The sequence below is a fragment of the Aedes aegypti genome, chromosome 3, assembly GCF_002204515.2.
Source record: "Aedes aegypti strain LVP_AGWG chromosome 3, AaegL5.0 Primary Assembly, whole genome shotgun sequence".
NCBI lineage: Eukaryota > Metazoa > Arthropoda > Insecta > Diptera > Culicidae > Aedes > Aedes aegypti.
The window spans coordinates 322,279,231-322,302,005 of NC_035109.1; the positions used below are offsets into that span (position 1 = coordinate 322,279,231).

General features: G+C 39.9%; 1 protein-coding gene across 2 annotated transcripts in view; it reads right to left on the bottom strand.

Annotated features, from left to right (window-relative positions):
• LOC5565339 overlaps window positions 1–22,775 on the bottom strand; it is a 127,520-nt gene that overhangs the window by 10,458 nt on the left and 94,287 nt on the right. For both annotated transcript variants that reach the window (XM_021849649.1, XM_021849648.1), the window contains exons 2-3: window positions 9,096–9,308; window positions 2,049–2,281 (exon numbers count right to left, since the gene is read on the bottom strand). In XM_021849649.1, coding sequence (XP_021705341.1) covers window positions 2,049–2,281; window positions 9,096–9,308 — 446 coding nt within the window. The remainder of the gene's footprint in view (window positions 1–2,048; window positions 2,282–9,095; window positions 9,309–22,775) is intronic.

Below are 22,775 nucleotides of genomic sequence, written 5' to 3' on the forward strand. Positions count from 1 at the left end.
TGCCGTGCAAAAAAATTCCGTGCAAAAAAAAACCGTGCTAATTCTGGAATTTGTGTTAAAATAAACCGTGGTAATTCTAGAATCCGTGGAAAAAGTACCGTGTTAATTCTGAAATCCGTGTGAATAGGAAAAAAAGCCGTGTTAATTCCGAAATCCGTGTAAATAAGTAAAAAAACGGTGTTATTTCCGAATTTTGCGCAAAAAAAGTACCGTGTTAATTCCGAAAGGCGTGTAAAAAAAGCCGTGTAAAAATAAAGCGTGCAAAAAAAACCGTGTAAAAAAAGACTTTAGTGTACATAGAGGATCTTGAAAGTATATTCTATCAAGTTTTGAGTTCGGAGACTGTTTAAGGGGACACGGGAGACCGTGTTATTTTCCCTATCTTTCGTCTCACTCTAACAATAATCATCAAAACTTTGTGGAAGCAAATCTCGAGTTTTAGTGATCCGATGAAGCTGGAAATTTATCGGCTTGTGCACTACATATATAGAATCATAGTGATACATTTTCGCATCGATATATGGAGTGGTTCTTGAGATTTGCTTCTTGAAATGGATAGGGTGATTATGATGACGTCCCGTGCGGCCTTAAGGCCATTCAAGAACATCTTTAAGTAAATGCCTGCAGACGTACAAGTGTAGTTATTGAATTAATTGATTTATGGATTATGGAAGACTAAGGAGATCTACGTGAGCTATTGAGATTTGAATTCGAAACTTGTAACCTTCTGAGCAATTGGGTCATTGGTTGGGTTACTCAACGTCGAGAGTCAAAACTTAGAACTGAAGACCTGTACTTTTAGTATTTATAACCTTTAGCAGTTTGTTTAGGAGACAAAACGTCGAACGTCAAAACGTCGTAAGGAGAGAATAATAAGAGAACGAAAATATTGGAAGAATAATTCTCCGAAAGAATAAATGGTTCGACATTTTATCCCTATCGACGTTTTGACAATCTACATTTTGTCATTCAACATTTTGTCCCTAAACTGGGTCATCAAGTGGCTCAGTAGTTTAGTTGGTAAATGCAATACATGGACCAAGTAGCTTTAAAAAAATCCAATCTGTGAAAAGCGCCAAGAACATTATCCAGTATTATCTCAAAAGTCTCTCAGAGACACTACAAACATTGAAATTGTGAAGATTTCTTGACACTCACATGATATCCGTTGTTAAAACTAGGGCTGTTAAATATCATGAATATCACATGACTTTGACATTTGAATATTGCTAATATCAGCGTTCCTAGTGAAAAAAGTAATTGGTAAATGATTTTCCCGGTGATCTTTGACGTATTACTATCGGTTGCAAATATTTGTTAATGCGATATTTTGCATGCGAAGGTGCTATAAGCATTTTCATTTTTCCATTTTTCCACCGGAAGAACCAGTGGATAAACAAATTCAATGATCCTCGAAAAACTATACGATTTCAGTAAAGCTAAAATAGTCAATGAGCTAAAGTTATCGAAATCTCCAGAAATGGCAGTATTTCGAAATGTTGTTAATTTACTGGGCGGATACGAGTACTTCTTGAAGAATATAAAATGGAAACAAATTTCGCAAGTACAAACCGAGAAGAATCTATATTTATAGAGATTTGTTCACGAAGCACATGATGAATAAATGAATAAATCAGTAAATGATTCCTATAGATGTGCTGTTTAAATTTTAGTGAAGTTTTTGAAAATGCTTTGCTATTTTTTGAGTGTTATATGTAAGGAAGCAAATAATTACACAATACAACAAACTTCAAAACGTCGTTTACTCAAATAACTGAAAATATTCTCTACTACCAATCAGTGTAAAGCTGTTAATAACTAACATATAAAATCCCATCAATCTAAAACGCAGAAACCAACTTCAAAAGCATGAAACAACGAACCCAAAGCACCAAATTCCGTCTACCAGAACAAACACAAAACCACCAACACAAATCAAACGAAAGAAAGTTTCCACAAAAGAAAAATAATCTGCTTCAGAGAGACGCATATAGATGATGGGGGGTTTCTAGAAACCAGAACCACATCCGGTCTCCTGGCCCCCTAACCTGCCTGATGCTTCCTTGAGCTGCTCGATGAAGTCCCGCCCGGTGATGTCCGCCACCGAGTTGGGGTCCATGTTGGACAGCAGCTCCAGGTCGGGTTCGCTCAGGACCGACACGTTGCACAGGTTGGACTTCATCTGGGCGACCAGCTTCTTCAGGTGTATCCGTTCCACTTCGGGGCTGTCGGTAGTATCGCCGGTTTCCTTGTGGGTCGTTATCGTCACATAGTGGGTTGGCTGCGCGGAGAAGATAGAAGACAAAATATTGTGATCAGCAATAAGAATTGGATTATGAAATTCATGAACTCTATCATTCATAACGAAAACATAATCGTGAAACAAGAAATTTTTTTTCGCATAACACCTCCGAAAAAACATCACAAAGAACTTGAATTATTTTTTTCTTTCAGCACATCCCACGATGATCCCATAAGCTTCGGTAATTGTGCTTTTATTCTAAAAATGTTTTTGCTTTTCAACGCTCCAAATGGCATCAGTTCAAATAACTCTATTGAGTGAAAACTTACAGGTACATCTGGTTGAAAGCACCGGGAAAAGCGCAAGAAATCGTAAAACTTCCACCACTTTACATACTTGTTGTGCTGGTAAGGAAGTCTAAAGATGAGAATGAAAGCAGCAAATAGAGATGCCCCTGGTTTTCTTTTTAGAAGAATTGACAATCTTCGAAATAAATGGTTTTCTGCGAAGAAAGTTAATGAGAGTCGTCCGTTTTACTTAAAAGTACTTGGACCCCTTCATATTTTGGATAGGGGCCTCCCATTAATTATGTAAGGGTTTTTGGGTGGTGGGGTTGTGTTGAGATTTCTTACGAGTCACACAATTTATTTTTAATTTTCATACAAAAAATCTTACCATAGGGGGAGGATGAAAAGTTCCGAAAATCGTTTTACGTAATTGATAGACCACCTAATACCCTGGGCCGCTGTCGTATTTACATTTTAAATTATTAACAACAGGCCCTGATGAACATCCTAAAAACTGGATCGAATACCGACAGAAATCCGGTAACTTTAAATATCATCATAAAAATCCAGTCAAACTTCCTTAAATTCATAAGAGATGGTACACAAATTATGTCACGCAAAATTTCAACTTTTTTGACGATCCCTCCCCCCCTTTGTCACACTTTTTGTATGAGTCCTTCGAAAATTTTGTAAGGCTTGTCACGATTGGCTCGACCCCCTCCCCCTCTTGGAGCATGACGTAATTTGTGCATGACCCCTAAACTAGATAATGGCTTGATTTAGTTTTAAGTGGTATTCTTGCTAGTTCACCCCGATCCATCTGCCTATTTTCTGGGCTGGTAGGGATTAATAAGCGGTTTCTTCACCACCGCTTAGGCCTTAAACCTGGTTTAATCGTATGGGTAAACGTGGTTTACGGCTTAAGCGAAGGTGAAGAAATCGGCCCTAAGTGTCTTAAAAATAGGGACTTTAGTGACCTTATGCCTAGCAAAAGAGACAAAAAAGGAAACTCTGAGGATATTTTCAGGATGTATTTTTTTCTCACGACATCACGGCAAGTATGATGTTCATATTACTGTACGTATTTTTCATTATAGTCACCAGAAATTTATTCATATATTTGCATATTTGCCTAAAATTTGCTTCACATAATACTCCAAAGATTTCTTTAGAAGTTCATTGAGTGATTGTTACGAACTTCCTAATAAATCCCTCCAAGAGTTTTGTTTTAGACTTAACAAATTCAACCTGGAGATTTTGTCGATGACCTTCAGCAATTTATCCAATGTTTCCTGTACACTTATCCTGCACACTTTTCGTCGTTCACCTTTCCAACGTTAGCTGTGTATATGTAATCAACATTAACAACTTTTTTTTCAGTAAAGCACTCATTGTTATTTTCTTCTGCAGGAACTTTCAGTCCTTTCTTGAGAAATTTTCGGAGCACTCAGCATAAAATAAAATTTATAATATATTAATGTTGTTTGTTTATTACCGACACTTTACAGCTCAGGGTGCATTCCTGTCAACGATATACTAATGAAACATTTAGTTTTTTCTTTAAAATCTATAATCTTGTCAGTAAATGTTAATGTTAAAGATTATCGTCATTATTTCTAGCTTCGCTATCACTGGTTTGTTCTTTTATCCAAAAGATTTTACCATCCTCTGATAAGGATACATTTTTTTTCTCGGGAATCCTCTAATAGATGTAATCACAGGAATTGATGTCGCCAGCAGGCGTTGCAGAATTCGCTCTCATTTGAGAATGAAGCACGATCAAAGCAAGCAAAGAAAAACATCCCATCTGTTGCGGTCCACGATCGTCATTGTATCGCAAGGTGTAACAAGTCTGATAAATGGAAGTAGCGAGCGAGAGCCCCAACGAGAGAGCGATGATAAAATCCATTTTTCTCGCTTGTTTACCGTTGGGGATAGGTGTTTTTCTTTACTGGCACGATAAACAATCCACGAACTTCCAATAACAACAGTGTCCCCCAGGCTTGGAGCATGTTTAGAGGGGTTTTATCATGCACTACTATCCCCCCAATCTGATCAAACTTGTAGCAGTATACGATAAACAGTCTCTCATAATGTGCAGCATGTTATGATAGTTACAGAGAGCGATACGTGAGAGATTCTCTCAATTTTCTCAGGATTCAATCCCTGGTCGCCAGTAAACGGTGTAATAGATCTTAGTTAGTAACAATTCTGGAGATCCTCCCTGAAATTCTTAATATCCTTGTTACGTGAATCTTGGGCCTATTCGGACAAATAACCACGAAGCTGTATATGAATACTTTATGTTTGCTCTCTAAGCAGGACAGTTCGGATTTGCGTCGTCCGATAGATTTTGCTCACGGTTTCGCGCGTGTTCTCGTCGCTGGCGATTTTTTTCCTGTTTTGGAGCGTCTTGCTGGGTAGTGCTTCGTGAACCCCAAGCAGGACAGTTTGGTTTTGCGTCGTCCGATAGATTTTGCTCACGGTTTCACGCGTATTTTCGTCGCCGGAGATTTTTTTTTAAATTGATTTATTTATAGTGATGGTGTTGCGACTGGGAGGACAATCGTAATTTTATTTATTGATTTTTTTTCCTGTTTTGGAGCGTCGTGCTGGGTAGTGTTTCGTGAAGCCCAAGCAGGACAGTTCGATTTTGCGTCGTCAGATAGGTTTTGCTCACGGTTTCGCGCGTAGTTTCGTCGCCGAAGATTTTTTTCTATTTTGGAGCGTCTTGCTGGGTAGGTAGGGTGTCTGATCCAGTCATAGTGTGTGTACCAATAATAGTGGTAGTGCCGTTTCAAGCGTGTTATAGCCAATTTTTATTTTTATGTGTATTTTTCTAACATGGACATTGTCAAAATGATATGAATGTATGAAAAAAAATCTTGTGAAATAGTAAGGAAATAGTAGAAAACAATTAAAATCCTTAACTTTTTTACTCCTTTGCACCAGTTATAGTGGGGCGTTCCTATAATAGTGAGTCTCAATGGGAAATCAATGTAAACCACTATTATAGCGTTAGCGTTAGCGTTAGCGTTAGCGTTAGCGTTAGCGTTAGCGTAGTTACGGTATACTTCGTAGATTGGATACTAGCAACATTCATGTTTCTTTTTAATAATCTCATCCTGACTACTTTCAAGAACAAGGCAGGGGAGTATACCTTGTTCAAATCATAAACAAGAATACTAAAAGCATGAATATCGCTATTCCCGGCCACGCCCATCTTTACCGTAACTTGGGATAGGGGAAGGAAATGTTGATGTAGCACTTACTTAATGAGAGGCCACCGACTCAGCGACACCCTCATAAGTGCTACGGAGTTGGAGGTTGGGGAAGGTATATTGTCAGGATTCGCCTAGAAAGCTGGCGATAGACCATCAATGTAAACCACTATTATAGGAACAAAAGTTAGCAAATACCACTATTACTGGAACGTGTTCCAGTAATGGAGGAAATGCTTTTTTGATAGATTTAATGATTTTATCATTCTAAGATTATTTTTTACGTGAAATATAATAAAAAAGCTTTCAAATGACGTATTCAGATATAAAAAACGAGTTTCCGTTATTTTTTGGCGATTTTTTATTCCTCAACCCGTTACTATTGCCACTATCACTGGTACAGACGCCCTATTTGGGAAGGCACAAGCAAGACGGATTGTTTTCGGGACGCCAAGAAGTTTTGCTGTCAGTGTCAGTTTTGTGTTCAGTCGAGAATGGATTACCAACTGGTGAGTTCTTTTCATGCTTATGATAACACATTTTTTCTTGAAAGCGTAACTTTTATGTAATATTAAAATAAACTTTGTATGGTTCGTCACTATAAGTGTCGGCATTATGCTTTTTTCTTATACAATTTCAATATACATATATTTTTCTCTTTTTGACATTATTAAAAATTATCTTTTGAATTGTTCGACATTGTGAATATTGACGTATTTTTTAAAACTTCTACCATATCGAGACAAAATGCACAGTAATACTCATATGTAATTTTCAAACAAACTATGTATGGTTCGTCACTACAAGTGTCGGCATTATTCCTGTTTCATATAATTTAAAATATATACATGTAATTTTCAGTTTTCGTCATTAATAAAAACGTCTTTTGAATTGTTCGACATTATAGATGTTGACGTATTTTTTAAAGCTTCTACCAAAAACTTTTCGAGACAAAAATACAAAACTAGCTTTAAATATAAGTCGTATATTTCCTCCTTGTCCATGGTTCGCATCACCGTCCAGAGGTGACTCCCAGATCTTTTCCTCCCTCACTAATAAACACCCTTCCCGTGGTGATTGTGGAGATGCAGAGGTATTCTCGATCTAGAAGCAACAATCATTAAACCCTAACATTCCTTCCCCATCCCAACTGACTGTAAGGACTTGGCCGGCGCCGTTATTGATCAATAATATTAGATCTGCTAAAATTGCAATTCGAGAGTAAGCGGAAACTCCCATCCCTTATTCATTTGGATCGTAGTGCAATTCTTACCAGTTCCGATCAATCACGGAGTACAGTCAGTCTTTTGCTATGCTATGCTATGCTATACTATTTTAGATAGTAAAAATCGTGCTGTACAACACTACAACATTTTTCTTCTTCTTCTTTATTCGAATCCTCTGAGAAGATTCTCAATAAAGAAATTTAAAAGTAGATGGGAGTACCTTGTACCTTTTAATTCCGCCCTAAATGCTTATCTTCGACAAATACGCGTATTTCGACTATCACTTGCAGTCTTCTTCAGTGTCAGTTACTCGTATCTACTTATCCAGTAGAAGACTGCAAATGGACTTATCCGAGTCACATTTTTCCACCAAACAATGCTCATATGCTACATGTTACATTGAACTTATCTATTTATAGGAATTGAAATCGTCTGCAGCGTTGATCAATTTCACCCGAATTTACGGTACTTAGCTATGCCCTTTATATATTCTGTCATGTACTGCAATTTAATTTTTGTTTTGAGCTTAAAGTTGTTTTTTTTTACGTATTGTGTTTGGAAATATTGGCGACGTAACGACTTTCAGATAAACGCCCTGTCCAATTCTTTTGAAATATTGGAAATGGGTTCCTACTTGGAAGTGGAATGTAAAAATTTGACACTTCGTACACGTTTGTGGCGATCTACAAAATATGTCATATTAGAATAAAAAGGGGAGACCCTGCCATGAGAGGCTTCCATTCTTCGTGTAAAGCACCATGATTAAAATTTAATATGATGTCAAGCTTACCAAGGGGTGACGATGTTCGAAGTCAACATCAAAGTTCCAAATCTTAGAATTGAAGAACTGAGCATTCGTACGCTTGAGAGGATATGGTGTAGGATTTAAACGGGGACTCTAGAGAGCTATATGATGAATGCTGCTGTATAACAATGGGGTCGTCATCTCTGGAGCAGCCTCGTCGGTAACAATCCTGATGTTGATTCAATAAGGGGGGAAAGATCATAATGAGATTCTTGGGTAAGTGTGCTTTTATAGGATAGAACCTCAAAAGCACAATGACTTCCAGGAAGCACACCCATAGCGTCAAAATCGCTCCTGGCGTTAAGAAGCTATTCTTTTATGTAGCTGGTTTTGGGGAACAACAGAATCAATGGAGTTCAACTTTACTTTAAACAGAATTTAGTACTATACCATTTAATTCCACTAGAGTTTGTATCCTTTGACCGATACGCATATTTCGACCTCAACTTTAGTGTTTTGAGTTAAAATTAAAGTCTTCGTCTTCGCCTTCATTCTCAAAAAAACTTATATCTTTTAGTTCCTCTTGAATGCCATAAGAGAATGTTCATAAATTAGGTTACGTACAATTTCATAATTTTCAACCTCCCCCTCTTCGCTCATAGTTTTTGTATTGAGATTTGGATAAAAATCGTATAGATAATCACGTTTTCGTAAATCTCCCTCAGAGCGTGATATAGTTTAGGGGCGACCTCTAAACCACTTTTTATCGATTGCACCTTACGAGAGCTTTTAACTTGCAGAATGTCAAAGGGACATACCGAAATTTGAACAAATTGGTGTCTTCAAACATGCAGAAACCGAGGACGTTTTTGCAGAGACGGCACAGCTAGACATATTTTTTCGCATAAAACAAGCCAACTGCTACTAAAATTTCACACGCTTCATCTTTCACCAAGTACCTCACTTCTCCTGATGGATGAGCAGAGCAAAGTTTTACGCCATCGTATAAAGTGAAATTAGGATTATGACGAGCAACGTGCTGCTAAGTGCGCAACATGTATTGCCGCCCGAATGCCAAGGAGTTGGAAGGTATGCGGCAAATCTTGAAACATGAGGCCACCGTCGATAAAACTTAGCATTCTCGTACCGTGACATATGCTGTCCTGGAGCTTCAGACATCACCGATATCGACGTCGTCAGACGAGAAAAGTTTCGCTGTATGTACTTAACTTTGAGCAAACATTGCACTTTGCCGATCTGAAAAGTTGAGCAGCGTGGGAGTTATGAGAAGCACCGAGACAAGAATCGATCAATCGTCGTCAATCAATGGATATAGGTATGTGATAAAGTATAGGATTTTGTTCGTTAACTCACATCAATCCACTGTTCACCGGGGAAGACGACTATCAGTTCGGCGTTGGGTTCCAGCGTTTGGAAGTAGTCCTCGTCGTCTACCTCGGTGCCGTCTGAGTCCAGGTGAATGTTGGGCAGTTCCGGTCGGTTGAATTTCTCCGCTGCTTTGGAGCGCACTTCATCCAGCGAGCCAGCGACGACGGCCTTTTTGATGGCTCGTGTGATGTCTTTAATCTGTAAGGAGAAAATAACGAAAGAAAGAAGCTTTAATCGAAATTCATTTTTCATTATTTATCAGAATTGAATCGATAAATTGCAACGTTCAATCAGAGTCTTCTCAATCAGACATTATTATCAGGAATTGGATGGTACAGTAAGAGTATCGAAATCAGAACCAGCAAAGCCTGTGAAATTCACGCTTATTGTTGGTTGCACCAAACGAATAAATATTACTTACAGTTGAAGGATTACGCGGATTATTTTGTACTTCTATGTGAATGTGCTCTGCAATGTAAATTGTTTCATTTCTGTTACATTTCAAGCAGCCAGACTTGTTTTAAAATGAGGCTTACACTATTTTGAATTCGGCTTTTTGTCTCCCATCGCGGACCAAATTTTTTGAACATTCATTAAAATTTGAAGGTTTTCAGACAATTTCTGACAAATCCGGTGAGTTTAATATTTTTCAAAAATAAAAAATATTAAATTCTTCATTTCTTGTATACGGCAAAATACAATACTTTTCTAAACAATAAAAAAATAACTTTTTAGCGTCAATAATATTATGAACTTCGTTGACAGGTATTGTTTAACATATGAATTGTGTGGCAAATTAAGCTAATAAATTGCCATACAAGCTGCTTAAACATTTCTCCAGGAAGGTACTCTACGTGCTTATTACATATAGATTTCAATTGTTAGCTTAAAACATCATCTAATTGATCGTTAATAATTTGCTTAGGATTTTGTGCAACGACTGTGTATTTCTACAAGAAATAGTACGAGAAAACCTAGCAGTCTCACCAAAATTGTCTGCAAAAGTTTTTCCAACTTGCCTTTGAGGTTCTTCCTAAAGTTTCTCTTCAGATTCCTTCAACAAATCTTTCAGCAAATCTCTCGGAAATTTATCAAGGATTGCTTGAGAAATTGACAGAAAAAAAAAAACATCCAGGACTTTCTGCAAAAAAAAAAAAAGATTCTTCCAGTTGTTACTCTAAGGATTCCTTCTCATATTCCACAAGATTTCCATAAGCAATTAAACAATAAAAAACAACACTTTTTTAAGAAAAATCTTCTTATTAAACTTTAACACTTCACTTCAGACAGATAGGCCTATTTCGTCTGCGACTTACAGACCTCTTCAGGTCTATTTGTCAAGATAAGCTACATATTAGAGATTAAAGGTATTTGCACGCCTCACTAGTGATTTTTAGTATTTTATTTTTGCTTTTGTAATAGTGAAGTGAAGTGTTAACGTCCAATAAGTAAAAAAGAAACAAGCATTGAAGTACTTTGTTTAAATTTTTTTTACTTAATTTAAAGTTTCTAGCGGATTACGTTCAACTGTTGAAAAGTTCTTCCGCAAAAATACCCCAAAGTATAAATTGGATTTCTTTTGATGATTTGATTATTGTTTCCCCTGGGATGTCGTACTAGAATACTTCAGAAAAAAATACCAGAGATTTATTTCAGTGTTTTCAAGAGTTTTGTGTTTTCTTCAATCTGCACTAATTATTCTTTTGGGGATTTTTTAAAGAAATTTTTCAACACAATTGCTAAGAGATCGTAGTAGGCAGCGCACGTGAACGGATGTTTTGAAAATTGATCTGTCACATTTTCATCGTCTTCGCAAATAATTAGATTTGGCTGGTTAAACAGCTGGTGCAGTTTTTGAAAAAAGTGTCTATAACGAAAATAAAACGGTTTATTCTGCACGCGTACTGCTGGGCAGTGCTATTCTCAAGCACAAGCAGGAGGTGAAGATGCATCGAAGCCAGACCTCAATTTTTTAGGAGCGCGGGTCTGGAGAGCCGGACAACTGATTGGGCTGAGGGCTTGATCGATTGGTCACTAGCTGATGTGACCAATCGATAAGGTTTTCAACTTGAGCCGGTGTCTGGTTCTCTATATTTGTGCTCTTGAGGGATTGGCTTCGTTTCATCCTCACCAGAAAAATAATTTGTTTTTTGCGTCGTCGGAATTTTTCTTTTCTCGTTTTAGTTTGAACGCGTTCTGAGTGCAATCGAGTTCAGGTTTTCACGTGGCCGGCGCATGCTGATTAAAGTAGCTACAGCAGTTCAACCAAGGATGATCAATTTGGTGAGCTCGTTTCATGCTTTCATTTTAAATGTGCAATATATTTTGAAACGTATTTATATAATGACAACGGAATTGAATGAATTGATTTAAGAAAATATTAACTGTTCGTCACTGTATGTATCGACATACACATAAGCATTGAAAATCCAATGCCTTTCCTCTCACCTTGAGGTTGTATGAATTGTATCACTTACCAAGGTGAATCCTGATCATGCAGCTATGATCCCTCCCTACTAACAAAACTCCTTCCCGTGACAACCATGGAGATGCAGAGGTGATCTCGGTTTCTAGTAACAATGGATGTCACACTAACATTCCATCTCTTCCCTGATGACCATAGGGACGTGGCCGGCGCCGTTATTGACTTTTTAATACTTGTTTTAATAATAAATCGTAGTTTACGGCTAACCAGCCAAGTGGAAGTTTAACCGGAAAGAAAAAACATGACATATACTTTCTTATTTCTGGCGTTACGTCCCCACTGGGACAGAGCCTGCCTCTCAGCTTAGTGTTCTTATGAGCACTCCCACAGTTGTTAACTGAGAGCTTACTTTGCCAATGACCATTTTTGCATGTGTATATCGTGTGGTAGGTACGAAGATACTCTATGCCCTGGAAAGTCGAGAAAATTTCCAACCCGAAAAGATCCTCGACCGGTGGGATTCGAACCCACGACCCTCAGCTTGGTCTTGCTGACTATCTGCGCGTTTACCGCTACAGCTATCTGGGCCCCACATACCCAAAAAATAATGCGCTCTCGGGCTAGGCATTGGATATCAATAGAAAGCGTTGTGTTCGGATGAGCATCCAAGTATTCCGTAAGAGGTGCACTTTGCGAAAAAGGACCACGTGAATACACTGCTCGACAAAAAAAGTCGATCTGAATGCACAGAGACCGGACACCCCGGGCTTGGAAGTATAAAAATAAACAAAAATAATGGCGTTTTCAGAATGTTCGTGTCTGCCCCAGGTCATTTTTAAAATATACTTGAACTTTTTGCATTTTTCATTTAAAAATCTAATCTAATCAATAAACCGACAGTGTTTTATATTCAGGACAGCGGTATTCATGTGCCATATAACGTTTTCAACTTTAAATACAATATGAAGAGTTGTAATAAGATTTGCAGGGAGCCCTCCCCCCTTTTTTTGTACTCTCCCCATTTTCAAAGTATCGCAAATGATAGAATATTTGATATACAGGGGGTTGTCAAAACAACTGGGACAAGCAAAAATTGGGCCAACTTTGGAATGCTGTAACTTTGACAAAAATTGACCGATTTCAATTCTTTAAGAAGTAACGGACGGGTCAACTAATCTAGTTTTGAGGTGCATCCATGGAGATGAACTATGACCACCGGATACCGGTGATAATCTGGATTTCCGGAAGCATGTCTTATGCGGTAAAATTATGACGTATTTTTAGCAAAAGGTCTCGTCTAAAAAATCAAAATTTTACCACACATGAGAATAGAAAATCAAGTTCTGAAGCGATTGGTGCGCCAAGTATTAAGATTAAATCGGTCCAGAAACAACCAAGATATGGCCATTTACCCAGAATCGGTGCCGGTAGTGGATCCGAATTGGGATCAAACAATTTATTCATTCAAAATATGTTGCGCAATATTGTTTTCTCCCTAGCTTATCATAAAATACCCTATTATAAATTGAAAATGAGTCTTGTACAGATTTGGCTTCTCGTGGCGCCGCCAAGTGCGCCGGGGGAACCTTGCATAGGGGACATTTCGATTTTGACACCAAAGCATATCATGCGACGGCTCATTCTTCATATCTTGTCGTAAATAAGGCAACTGTAGACTCAAAATGGAAAGTTGACTACAGTGACTACTTCCGGGACCACCGGATGTCCCCGAGGGAACCTGTAATCAGGGACAATTGAAATTAACTCCAATACATATCGTGCGACGGTTCATTTTTCATGTCTCGTGCTAAATAGGGCTATTGTAGACCTAAAATGGATAATTGACTACAGTGGCCACTTTTGGGATCACCGGAATTTTCCGGAGGAACATGTCATTGGGGACATTTCTGTTTTTACACCAAAACATATCATGCGACGGCTCTTTCTTCATGCCTTGTCGTAAATAAAGTAACTGTAGACTCAAAATGAGAATTTCATGGAATTGGCCACTTTTGGGACCACCGGGTGTCCCCTAGGGAACCTTTGATTGGGGACAATTGGAATTGAGCTACAATACTCATCGTGCAACGGCTCATTCTTCATGTCTGTCGGAAGAATCTGTCATTGGGGACATCACAGCCTGTCTCAGGGATATCTGGTGGTCCCAAAAGTGGCCACTGTAGTCAAATATCCACTTAAGGTCTACAATAGCCCTATTTAGCACGATACATGAAAAATGAACCGTCGCACGATATGTATTGGAGTTCAATTCTAATTGTCCCTGATTACAGGTTCCCTCGGGGACATCCGGTGGTCCCGGAAGTAGTCACTGTAGTCAAATATCCATTTTGAGTCTACAGTTGCCCTTCTTACGACAAGATATGAAGAATGAGCCGTCGCATGATATGCTTTGGTGTCAAAATCGAAATGTCCCCTATGCAAGGTTCCCCCGGGGCACTTGGCGGCGCCATGAGTGGCCAAATCTGTACAAGACTCATTTTCAATTTATAATAGGGTATTTTATGATAAGCTAGGAAGAAAACAATATTGCGCGACATATTTTGAGTGAATAAATTGATTGATCCCAATTCGGATCCACTACCGGCACCGATTCCGGGTAAATGGCCATATATTGGTTGTTTCTGGACCGATCTTAATACTTGGCACACCAATCGCTTCAGAATAAGATCTTCTATCTTCATGATTAGTAAAATTTTGATTGTTTAGCTGAGACCTTTGCTAAAAACACGTCATAATTTTACCGCATAAGACATGCTTCCGGAAATCCGGATTATCACCGGTATCTGGTGGTCATAGTTCATCTCCATGGATGCACCTCAAAACTAGATTAGTTGACCCGTCCATTACTTCTTGAAGAATTGAAATCGGTCAATTTTTGTCAAAGTTACAGTATTCCAAAGTTGGCCCAATTTTTGCTTGTCCCAGTTGTTTTGACAACCCCCTGTATATCAAATATTCCATCATTTGGTTGGTAAATGGCTGGGCATGGCGTACCATTGGTACCTCGCGTACCTGAAGGAATAAAATAGACCCCTCTGTGCGGTCCTTAGCCTCTTGCCCAGCAACTCCTATCCCTACCTCCTCGCGGTACTGGCCGGGGTACGAGTAACCTTAGGGAAGATCGGGTAACCAACCCCCGGTGGGAACTTTGGTCGTATGCTGACAGGGAAGGGGGGGTTTGCTTTTGCTTTTGCTTCTGCAAACCTTGAGCGTCTGTACTCCATGTTAGGAGCGGCTCACAACAGCGTCTGTTCCCCATGTCAGGGGCGGCTGATCATCGTCCGAGTGCCAGAGAAGGACTCTAAGCTAAACTGCGCACTATGGCCCTCCGAACATTTAGGGGGAATGGTCCTCCGGAAATCTAGGGGGTTGGTGTCAGGCCCTGCAAGCCAGCCGTAAAAACACATCAGCACAGGAACGTCAACGAGAGAATACGGACCGGAACAATCGGCAAAGACCACAGCGACGGAAATGGACTAGCGATTGGAAACTCGGTACGTGGAACTGCAAATCTCTCAACTTCATCGGAAGCACACGCATACTCTCCGATGTACTGAAGATCCGCGGTTTCGACATCGTAGCGCTGCAGGAGGTGTGCTGGACAGGTTCGATGGTGCGAACGTTTAGAGGTAATCATACCATCTACCAGAGCTGCGGCAACACACGTGAGCTGGGAACAGCTTTTATAGTGATGGGTGATATGCAAAGGCGTGTGATCGGGTGGTGGCCGATCAACGAAAGAATGTGCAAGTTGAGGCTCAAAGGCCGGTTCTTCAACTTCAGCATCATAAACGTGCATAGCCCTCACTCCGGAAGCACTGATGATGACAAGGACGCATTTTACGCGCAGCTCGAACGCGAGTACGACCGCTGCCCAAGCCACGACGTCAAGATCATCATAGGAGACTTAAACGCTCAGGTTGGCCAGGAGGAGGAGTTCAGACCGACGATTGGAAAGTTCAGCGCCCACCGGCTGACGAACGAGAACGGCCTACGACTGATAGATTTTGCCGCCTCCAAGAACATGGCCATTCGCAGCACCTACTTCCAGCACAGCCTCCCGTATCGATACACCTGGAGATCACCACTGCAGACGGAATCACAAATCGACCACGTTTTGATCGATGGACGGCACTTCTCCGATATTACCGACGTCAGAACCTATCGTGGCGCTAACATTGACTCCGACCACTACCTGGTGATGGTGAAACTGCGCCAAAAACTATCCGTCATTAACAATGTACGGTATCGACGCCCGCCTCGGTATAACCTAGCGCGACTGGTCCAACCGAACGTCGCTGCCGCATACGCGCAGCATCTCGAGGTAGCGTTGCCGGAAGAGGGCGAGCTTGACGAAGCCCCTCTTGAGGACTGCTGGAGCAACATAAAAGCAGCCATCAACAACGCAGCCGAGAGCATCGTCGGGTACGTGGAAAGGAGGACATGTAACGATTGGTTCGACGAAGAATGCAGGCAGGTTTTGGAGGAGAAGGATGCAGCGCGGGCTGCAATGCTGCAGCAAGGAACGCGACAAAACGTGGAGCGATATAAAAGAAAACGGAAGCAGCAAACCCGCCTATTCCAGGACAAAAAGCGCCGCCTGGAAGAAGCGGAATGTGAAGAAATGGAACAGCTGCATCGTTCTCAAGAAACGCGAAAGTTCTACGAGAAGCTCAACGCATCCCGAAAAGGCTTCGTGCCGCGAGCCGAAATGTGTAGGGATAAGGACGGAAGCATCTTGACGGACGGACGTGAGGTGATTGAAAGGTGGAAGCAGCACTACGATGAACACCTGAATGGCACGGAGAACACAGGCGACGAGGGTCACGGCAGCGGAGGAAGTGACTACGTCAGCACGGCGGATGAAGGAAACCAACCTGCCCCCACATTGAGGGAAGTTAAGGATGCCATCAGCCAGCTCAAGAATAATAAGGCCGCTGGTAAAGATGGTATTGGAGCTGAACTCATCAAAATGGGCCCGGAGAGGTTGGCCGCCTGTCTGCACCGGCTGATTGTCAGAATCTGGGAAACCGAACAGCTGCCGGAGGAGTGGAAGCAAGGGGTCATATGCCCCATCTACAAGAAGGGCGACAAACTGGAATGTGAAAACTATCGTGCGATCACTATCCTGAATGCCGCCTACAAAGTGCTATCCCTGATTATCTTCCGTCGTCTATCACCAATAACAAATGAGTTTGTGGGAAGTTATCAAGCTGGTTTCATCAACGGCCGCTCGACAACGGACCAAATCTTCACTGTACGGCAAATCCTCCAGAAATGCCGTGAATACCAAGTCCCAACGCATCACCTGTTCATCGATTTCAAAGCGGCTTATGATAGCATCGACCGCGAAGAGCTATGGAAAATCATGGACGAGTACAGCTTTCCCGGGAAGCTCACAAGACTAATAAGAGCAACGATGGACGGTGTGCAGAATAGCGTGAAGATCTCGGGCGAACATTCCAGTTCGTTCGAATCCCGCCGGGGACTTCGACAGGGTGATGGACTTTCGTGCCTGCTGTTCAACATCGCGCTAGAAGGTGTCATGCGGAGAGCCGGGTTCAATAACCGAGGTACGATTTTCACAAGATCCAGCCAATTTGTTTGCTTCGCGGATGATATGGATATTGTCGGCAGAACATTTGGAACGGTGGCAGACCTCTACACCCGCCTGAAACGTGAAGCAACAAAAATCGGCCTGGTGGTGAATGCGTCAAAAACAAAGTACATGCTGATAGGCGGAACCGAGCGCGACAGAGCCCGCCTGGGAAGCAGTGTTACGATAGACGGGGATACTTTTGAGGTGGTTGATGAGTTCGTCTACCTCGGATCCTTGTTAACGGCTGATAACAACGTTAGTCGTGAAATACGGAGACGCATCATCAGTGGAAGTCGCGCCTACTATGGGCTCCAGAAGAAGCTGCGGTCGAGAAAGATTCACCCCCGCACCAAATGTACCATGTACAAAACGCTTATAAGACCGGTGGTCCTCTATGGACATGAAGCATGGACCATGCTGGAAGAGGACCTGCAAGCACTTGGAGTGTTCGAACGAAGGGTGCTTAGGACGATCTTTGGCGGAGTGCAGGAGAACGGTGTGTGGCGGCGGAGAATGAACCACGAGCTCGCTAGGCTCTACGGCGAACCAAGTATCCAGAAGGTTGCGAAAGCCGGAAGGGTGCGCTGGGCAGGGCATGTTGCAAGACTACCGGACAACAATCCTGCAAAGATGGTGTTCGCGTCGAATCCGGTTGGCACAAGAAGGCGGGGAGCACAGCGAGCGAGGTGGCTTGATCAGGTGCAACAAGATCTGGAGAACGTGGGCCAAAATCGAGGTTGGAGAGACACAGCCTTGGACCGAGTAAATTGGCGTAACATCGTTAACGAGGTTTTATCAAATTAATTGATGTAACACCATCTAAATAAATAATAATCATTTGCGATACTTTGAAAATGGGGAGAGTACAAAAAAGGGGGGAGGGCTCCCTGCAAATCTTATTACAACTCTTCGTATTGTATTTAAAGTTGAAAACGTTATATGGCACATGAATACCGCTGTCCTGAATATAAAGCACTGTGTCGGTTTATTGATTAGATTAGATTTTTAAATAAAAAATGCAAAAAGTTCAAGTATATTTTAAAAATGACCTGGGGCAGACACGAACATTCTGAAAACGCCATTATTTTTGTTTATTTTTATACTTTCAAGCCCGGGGTGTCCGGTCTCTGTGCATTCAGATCGACTTTTTTTGTCGAACAGTGTTATTGAGCTGAAATCGAATTCAGGTTAACTTCTGCGTCCATGAGTCCTCTCATGGCGTAGGGGTAACGCGCCCTAACTAGAGCTCAGGGAGTCGTGAGTTTGATTCTCACTGAGAAGACATGAAACTTTTTCGCAAAACTTCACATCATTTTGTCCATTTAATCCAATTGCAAAGTATATGTAATGTTTAGCTTGACTTTTTAATGTTTGGAGTTCTCGAAAGTGTACATTGATTCCTTGTACAATTTCGATTATTCTGGTCAATCACGGATTAGCAACTACGAATTGTATGGTCATCAATGCTTACGCTTAAATTTTTCAACAGAATTGATAAATTTTTTGAACTTCTCATAACATGTCTCCAGAAACTCCATCAGATATTTTCCAGATTTTACAAATTACTTCATTATTTTTTTTCCGAATGTTAATCCCGGGATTCTTCTTCTATAAATAACATTTGAAATCTATTAAGTCTCAATTTTTAGATTAAAAACTACTCCAGGAATACCTCAATGCATTTTTCAAGGATTTTTTTTACAAATTACTCTACAAATCACACCATATCCAATTACAATTTCTAAAATGACATACAAAAAAAAATAAACTTCTTGGCGAAATTCCGACCTCACAGAAAAGTTTAAGTAGTTTTTGTAGGATTTACTACAAAAATACTTGTTCTTTTTCCTTCGTCTTTAATAATGGACAATTATTGGCGGTTAAATTGATGGAATTTTCATTTTCTTTTGTATCTAACATCTTGGAATATGTTTCGCATGAACTTCGACGTTTCATGATACTATAGCGAGCAGATTAATTTAGCAACCATTTTTTTCCACTTGCAGAAAATCCAAACAACTTTTTGGACTATTTTGAATTATTGTGGCAGAACTTTAGATGTTTAACGTGAAAATATTAGCGGTATTTTTTTCAATATAGCCTAACATATCTTATGATAGAATTCGCAATGTGAGATTCTTACTGAATTTGAATCTTAGAGGAAAATTTTACTTTACTTTGAAAATTGGTTGAACAATTACAGCGGGGATTCGCTGGTTGGAACACGACTGCCTTCCATCTAACGAATCCGACCCGTTAGTTGGAACGACTGACAGCTGGTAAAAATGCTCCAGACTAACGCATCTGGAACGTAATTCGTCACGAAACGCACATATACATACACATTTGTTCTATATATGGAGACTTCAATGCGACGGTAGTCAGACGTCAAAATCAGTTTGACATCTTCTCCTGACATTCGAGTGCTTTTTAGTTGGAATTTTGTCCAACCAGCGAACATCCAACCATCGAGTCATTCCATGTAGCGGACCCCCAACGACCGAATCCCCACTGTACCATATGGAGCAATTAGCAAAACCAATAGTAATAGCTCCTTGTCCTCATTGAAGATTTTGGCTCTCCCATGGATTGCTGCCGTTTGAGCCTTTAGCATAGTTTTATTTTGTAACGTTGTTTGAAAAGATAAAGAGATTTTATGCCTTTTTGAGAACAATTTGTAAAGATAATCACTTTTTCGCTCTTTCTAAGTTAAAATAAGTAAATAAATAATAAACAAAAAATAATAATAGAAATTACCATGTTTTAGAATTCAGGAATCATTAGGTGGAAGTTTTAATGCGCAATTTTTCCGATAAGTGGCGCTAGTGTGCATGTAATTGGGTCATACTCTAGCAGGTTCTAGCTCATAATCCTGGCCACCTAGAAAGTTCAAGTCTTCAGCAAAGTTGTAAAAAAGTAGAAGTAAATTGCGTTCAAGCTTTTGAACAACTTTGCTGAAAACACAAACTTTCTAGGTGGTCGGGACCATGAGCTAGAGTCTGCCTCAAACTGCTTTCAAGGTACCGTAAAACGGGGTAACTTTGATAATGCGGGTAACTTTGATAATGCAAGACTCTCAACATAATAAACGAAATAATAAAGTTCCTGTTAATCTGTTAAGCAAAACGAATGCAAAAGTAAAGAGTATTAGTATGACACTTCATGTTAAAGCTTTTTTCGTTGGAATCAAGTACATTTGAGGATTTATATGCATATATGGAAAATTTATAAGATTTCAGCAATTTTGAAATGATCTCAAACAATCTGTTCTACGATCACTATTTGATGAGTATAAAAGCTCTTAGCGAATACTATTTTTACAAACTGGGACCATTTTTGTAATCTAAGTCAGAAATTTCCATATAGCGTTAAACGCCTAAAGATATGCAACGCCCTACAAATGTTCTGTAATTCATTCAATTTTGTTCGCGTGATGCTCCATTATCAAAGTTGCCCCAAAACAGAAAACCGACTTTCGATTATATGAAAAATTATATATCCATTAAGAATAAATCTTTTGGAAATCTATCAACTGGAATCGATAGTTAGGATACCAGTACTTGTTTTAAAAATATGAATTAAAATTCTTTGAAACAGCATGCATAAATATTCAAGTTTTCTTCGAAAAAACTATCAAAGTTACCCCGTTTTACGGTACTGAACAACTTTGCTGAAAACACGAACTTTCTAGGTGACCAGGGTCAAAAGCAGGTTCTAGCTACAATATGATAGAATTACATGCATATTGCGCATTAAAAATTTCACATAATTAACGGCGCAAGGCTTCTGAAGAACTGAGCGAAATGAAAATAGGGCAGAAATGGGTTGACAGAAGTTTGATATGCAATAAATGAACGATGAGAGAAAACTACACTATTATTTTTAAAGAGATCGCTAAGATTGATTTGTTCTACGAGGCATTGTAGAAAGTTTATAATATTAGTTTAAGCTATATATTATTTGTGAATTTCTCTCTATTGATCTGAATAAGTACTTGGTGATTGTTATTGAACAATTAATTTGTAATAATGCCGAAATTGTATTCTAGTTTACGGTGGTCGCTGATAAGCGTAAATACGCAGGGTAGTGAAACCCATTTATGATACCTACAAGTAAATGATGAAATACAGTTGATATTGTATAATCTAAAGTTTAAACTATTGCAGTCAGCTATAAGGAATTGATTAGTGGTTTGCTGGGGAAAGTCGAAAGCTTTTCGGAGTAAGGATTGACCAATGTAAGTGGAAGATACGATTAAGTTTGTTACGGTTCATGACGATTGCATGAATTTTTAGATTCTAGTGAAATTGTTAATTTCATAGACACAATTTACATACTCACTAAAACCAGGTTAATTGACAAAATGACGAAAGACATAACGTCGAAAGGACAAAACGTCGAAAGGACAAAAGGTTGAAAGACAAAAGGTCAAAAGGATAAAAGGTCGATTTGCTTGGTGGGAAATTTTCCCTTCTTTGAAAAAAGTTTTTCGACCTTCTGTTCCTCCATTTTTGCTCTTCGACCTTTTGTCCTTTCGACCTTTCATCTTTCAACCTTCTGTCCTTTCGATCTTTTGTCTTTCGACCATTTTTCATAGATTCCTAAAACCAGTAGGTGTAGGAATAAAAAGCTGTAACGTATCAAAATTATAGAAAAGCAGTAAGATAGATGTTATCAAAACTTGTTTATTTTCGCGCACGTTATCACTTCTACATGCTATCTTGAGCTCATAACTCATCGTTGGTTAATGCTGGGCATGACGTACCAATTGTACCTCGCATTTCTGTGGGAGTATAATAGATCCCTTTGTGTGGTCTTTAGCATCCTGCTCAGCAACTCCTATCTCTACTTTCTCGTTTTCTGCCCGGGGTGCGAGTAATCTTAGGGAAGATAGAGTAACCAACTCCGTCAAGAACTTTGGTCGTATGCTTACAAGGAAAAGAGGGTTTGCTTCTGCAAGCCTGGATATTAGGAGCGGTTGATCATTGTCTGAGTCAAGAATTCAGGTCGTAGTCAAAACTCTTCTGGCGGCGGTAATTTTCGGATTGTGTTTCAGAATCTGATGATGATGACTAAAAACTAAGTTGTGAGAGTCAAAAATTACGTTTGATTACTCAGAACACATCGAATTCCAAACGAAACACTTGATAAGTTGGGGATGGGTCACTTTATTTTTAATGGAAATCCTAATTACAGCACAAGTTTTTCAAAAACCAATTTTTATTTAATAATCGTTTGCACAAACAAATCAAAACATAAACGAAGAACGTTGGTTTGGAAGCTGCAAACAAAATGTTATGCACGTGTATGTGTGAGGTGTGAAAATGAGCCTATGCATGCTATAAAACGTTTGACTTTTACTGTGCGCCCTGTTTTCAAATTGCCCGTGAGAGAGAGCGAGACAGCACCAACACACGGCGCACAGTCAAAAGAACAAAAGGATTTATGGCACGTACAGAGGCTCATAAGCCTCTGTACGTGCCATAAATTCTTTTGTTCTCATGACTTTTACTGTGCGCCGTGTGTTGGAGCTGTCTCGCTCTCTCCCACGGGCAATTTGAAAACAGGGCGCACAGTAAAAGTCAAACGTTTTATAGCATGCAAAGGCTCATATTCACTG